General features: G+C 33.8%; 1 protein-coding gene across 1 annotated transcript in view; it reads right to left on the minus strand.

Annotated features, from left to right (window-relative positions):
- Positions 1-100: 100 nt before the first annotated feature.
- Positions 101-5,199, minus strand: part of LOC105617800 — a 6,679-nt gene continuing 1,580 nt past the window's right edge. The window contains exons 2-4 of the mRNA XM_012199354.1: positions 1,136-1,326; positions 321-428; positions 101-242 (exon numbers count right to left, since the gene is read on the minus strand). Of these exons, the coding sequence (XP_012054744.1) occupies positions 101-242; positions 321-428; positions 1,136-1,326 (441 nt within the window). The remainder of the gene's footprint in view (positions 243-320; positions 429-1,135; positions 1,327-5,199) is intronic.

Raw genomic sequence — 5,199 nt, forward strand, 5'->3', positions numbered from 1 at the left:
CTTTCCGGACAACCCAATAATAATGTTTTCTTGAATTTTATTTCATAATACAATTTTTTAATTAAATTTAGTTTATTTGTGAAGATGACTTTGTGCTACATTATATTATTTTTGAGATTTGATCTAGAATTCCTTGACCAGGAAGACACGATTTATAGATCCGTGAACAATCGTGATATTCTCGCCCGAATTCTAATGCTTGTAAATACTCGGAGTCCAAAGGTGTATCGCTTTTTCGAGGTCTAAAATAAAAATCATATCTTAATTTTTCAACCAAAAATGCATACTCAAAAAGAGAATTAAAATTTGAATGTTCTTACGTAAACAAAAGGTGTAATAATTCTCCCACAAGTCCTTCGTCCTCTAAAAAAGTCATTGCTGTTTCGCATATATTCTTTTTCATGCATTCTTTTCCATCAATTCCCCTTCTACAAATTATAAATTAATTAATAAAAGATGAAGCAAATATATATATATATATAATAGCAATAACATTGTTTAATTAATACAATTTAATAAAACAAAATGTTATCTGTGATTGTTATTTACGCGTATACTTTGATAGCAGCTAATATTAATTAAACGCTTTATATGCATAAAAAGGACAATTTTGTTAAAGCGTTTAAAATTTAGACAAATTCAATTTTAAAAATAATTTAGTTGGACCATTAAAATAATTACTTAGAATGCTCAAACTAGTAGAATGCACAAACTTTTTGTAGTATTGTTTATCATGCTTGAGACTTCTATCTAATTATTTAAATTTATAAGAAATATATTTATAAAAATTTAATTGAATATAAATCTGAAAATATATAAATAATTGTATTGGAAACAAAACCATTTTCAGATTTATTTTCAGTTAAATTTTTAGATACAATACTTCAACAATATTGTTCTTTCCATGTGTGAAAGACACTGAAGAAAATATATATTTTCTGTCTTTGCAAATAATTCTGCCCAGCAAACAGACTGTGCTATCTGTTAATTATCTCTTCAAATATCTGCAGAAATTCCATATGTAACTTGGGACACGTATATCCATATGTAAATAACGAGATAAATTTTCATGCTGTCACGTCGTTCGATATATCGTACATCGTACAGGAATGTCCAATGGTGAAATAATTCTTACCTTTCGAACTCGTCCTCCAGAAGCCGGTAGATAGTCATCCTTTCGTTCCAACTAACGCTTTTACGTCGTCGTCGTGACGACGACGTGAAGAATGTCGCGTTCGGCGGCAGAGAATATTGGAACTGAAAGTTCTGCCCGTAAACCACAATCCTGCCTGAGAGCTCTATGGGCACTGCAAATCCCACGACGAGCTTATCACAGATACAATAAACAAATAAACATATTTGCGTACTTATATATTAAGAAGATATTCTTAATTCAGCCACTTACAATTCTTAACATACATTTAGATATCTGAATGTGGATTGATCAGAAATTACATTGTAATAGTATACATTTTCTTAAATATTAAAGAAACATGAATGTATTCGAAAACAAAAATTATAATAAAATCGAAAGGACAATGTGAGATTTAGCGAGTGAGATAACTTTTTTCGAAAATTTCTCACAAAATACGCTGCAAAAATTTCAACTAAAATAATCGAAATGGAGCGGACGCGTTTGAACATTTTTAAAAGAACTTGAAGGATCCCACGATCATGGTTTAAATCACAGTACTTCCTTCTCTGTCTCTTTAGCGCAGGAAACATTTCTTTTTTTTTATCTTCGAAAATAAAGGATTTATCTCTTTCTCAAGCGATCGAGATAAAAGCGTCGCTTTCTACTCGGTCAGAGAATAAAAGGTACAGGCCACGAACGGATACATGGCGAGGGGCAGTTTACTCGTTCATCCGGAAAAGTATAGACCAAAGATACGGGGAACGAAAAACGAACGGGAATTAATTTTGTGATTTTCTTGAGTCAGCACGCAAGCGAGAATGGAAGAATGGAAGAGCAAGAGATTGCGGCTTCCGCCGCAATTCAAACGACCAGGGATGTTGAATAACGTCGTCTGATGCCATCTCGCAATAGACACATAAAAATTCATATGCTAATATCTCGTATCTGGTCGTAAAGAATAGAATTGATGGGGGTAGACGGGTAGGACTCGCGAATTCATTTTAGAGATTAAACGACCCGATCGTAAATCACCCGCGAAATGGAAGAAGAAACTCGCGTTTGGTCTGGCACAAGCAAAGATACGGCGAGGGGCATCAATGCCGATAACATCGGCGTCTACTGCGTTTAATGCGGAAATGCGCAGTCGGCCACAGCATGATCCAGAAGAGATTGATGAGCGATCCCCAAACGAGAAAGACGAAAGAAAAGGTAAAAATATCGCGAGATGTCGAGATACAAGAAAGACAATGAGATGTTCGAAACTTGATGTATCAAGATCCACCAATGTAGAATATTGAGAGGATCTTGTTGTGTTTATATGCACCAAGTTTCGTCGACTACAGTAGTTTAATTATCGGCTTTGTCCATGGATAAGATCCCTATCCTTACGCTATTTTCGTAACCTGCAGATGACGGAGAAGGCACTTACAACTCTCTGGCAACCTGCCATAAACCTGTCCTTCCTCCTACATTAGTTTTTATGACGCGTGACGCTTCTACTTTGCTTAGATGCTTCGTATTCTTTATGCAAGAGCAAACCGACGGTCGCCAAGACGGGTTGCCAATTTATTTACATTATCTCTTTATGTTCTTTTCAGGCGCATGAGACATGTTACGAAAATACGAGCGCGATACACAAATATATAATTTAAATGCGCAATTTAATAATGTTAAGTAAAATATTCATTGTATTCCACAAAAATGCTTATATTTCATATTATATAATTATCTATGTATAAGATCTTCACTCAAAGCTTGTTCAAGTGCATGATATGAATACAGCGACCATTTTTGCCTTTTTCTCTTGTTCACTTTATTCAACAAGATGAGAGAAGCATTTTATTCGTAAAAATTCAGAAAAAACTTAGCACATGATATAAAAATATTTCAAACATATAAAGTATATATCATTTAAAAGTAACATTAAAAAAAGTAGTCGTTGAAATAATAGCAGAATACGTTAAGATAAAGCCAAGTTACGTAAGAGACTTCATAGTTCTTTTTTGCACAAAACAAATTTTTGGAAACTACTTCTTTTAGAGTTGAACAGGCGCGCCTTGAAAAATTATAAATTTGTATTGACTTCTTTTCGTTCTCAGAAGCAATAATTTAAATCTTAACGGCGAACTTTGCATAAATGTTTTCATTTTTCTCTATTGAGAAAATCCTTGCGCGATGTTTTTTTGTATTATAACCAGCCTCACTTTTCGACTTGCTGTAAATCGCGTAACATTTCCGTAATGCAGCGACCCGGTGGATGCATCGACGAAATCTAAATTCGTCCCGCGAGAAGGGCCAGTCGTCCTTATTGAAATCAAAAAGAGAGATCGATATCCATTTCAAATATCTGCTCAGCGGAAGTACGTGATGTGAACTCCGCTCGCGGCATCTTGTTTTCTCTGCTATCGCATTTTCGGAATGTATTTACATTAGGAATCCCGATCGCAGTATCCAAGCTTTGTAATTCCAAATGTTTACCTGAGAATTTATCTGTGTTATGGATATCGCATTTGTTAAAGCGACGGTGCTACCGATCTTCAAAAGAAACGCATGCAAGTCTCTTGAATTGGTACAGAAAATAGTCGTTGAAATAATAGCAGAGTACGTTACGATAAAGCCAAGTATTACATAAGAGACAGATTTTTTCTTCATAGGTTTTTTGCACAAAACAAATTTCTGGAAACTATATCGATTTTAGAGTTGAAGAGGCGCGCCTTGAAATATTATAAATTTGTATTGACCTTCGGAGAGCTTTCCTCGTGATATTTAATAGACATTATATAATTCATCCAATAGCATTATATCAAGCATGCAATAACGAAGGCATTCGTGAAATATATTCGGTGCTTTATTAACGATGCGTTTTTGCGCAATATATTACTGCAGGAAGCAATACTTCGAGAAGAAAGAGCTCCACCTTTTCTGCCTCCTTCGTCTCCTCGTCACGAATCACAATCAAACCTCGACATAATTTTCTTCTCGAGTTTGCACGTGCGGTGACCCGAACACGCCCAATTCGCTTTCCTCTTTGGCCGCTAGCGTTTTAAAAGGCAAACATTCAAATATTTACAATTGCCGCGCGCTGCTCTTTGGATTAAAGGGTCTTTTCGACTTTCAAAAGAGAACAATTGACTATTTCTATTTCTATTTCTATTATATTATAATGATCGAGACGTTGATTTGCTTCATCCTTCTGTGTATATATGCCATCGTGCCATGTTTCGACATGTCCTTTCACGCGCATTGATCGCATACATCGAATTCGTCTCTCGTGCACTTTCGTTCTATTTTTTATTTCCTGTTTTCACAAAATGGTAAAAAAGGTGCAACTGCGCAATCGTTCATGCTGCCAAATTCTTTTCTGAAACGTTGCATTTTATTTTTAGTATTGCTCCACGATATTTTCGCAACGAGTTAGAACAAGTGACACGATTTTGACATTTCGCCAATTTATGATAACTTAATTACGTTTCATTGGTATGCACGTATTTATTTTTTTTGTATATTACACGATAACAGAAATATATTTGTAAAAGAGAGAAATACATCCCGAAGAAATACTTTATATTAAGACAAAAAATAAGTGAACATAAAAAAGTAATAATTGTAATGATAATAATAATGTAGATTTCAAATATAATAGTAATGTTTTCGAGCTTAAAAAATATAAAATCTCATCAAGGCATATACAGCATTCATTTCCAATAATTTTCAAATAAGTATTCCAATTACAATTAAGAAAATTTTGTTAATAGCAAGTGTTATTTACAAATTTTATAAACATTATAATTCATAGGATTTATTATTTTCTAGATTTAAAATAAGAATCATCTTTAAATTAATCTTTGAAATAACAATCATCTTTCTATAATTACATAACAAAGTTTGAAATGGAAAAGTGAAGAGGAAAAACTAATACTAAGAACTAACTCTTATTTCTGATTATTCTTTCAGACAATTTGAAAACCGCTTATTTACGCCAATCAGATACTCCATTAAGTTTTCGTTTAATTTCTTCTAAGTTTTCTTTCCTTTAGAAGAAGGGAGGAAGGGAGGGAGAGAGA

Source organism: Atta cephalotes, assembly GCF_000143395.1.
Source record: "Atta cephalotes unplaced genomic scaffold scaffold00014, whole genome shotgun sequence".
Taxonomy (NCBI): domain Eukaryota; kingdom Metazoa; phylum Arthropoda; class Insecta; order Hymenoptera; family Formicidae; genus Atta; species Atta cephalotes.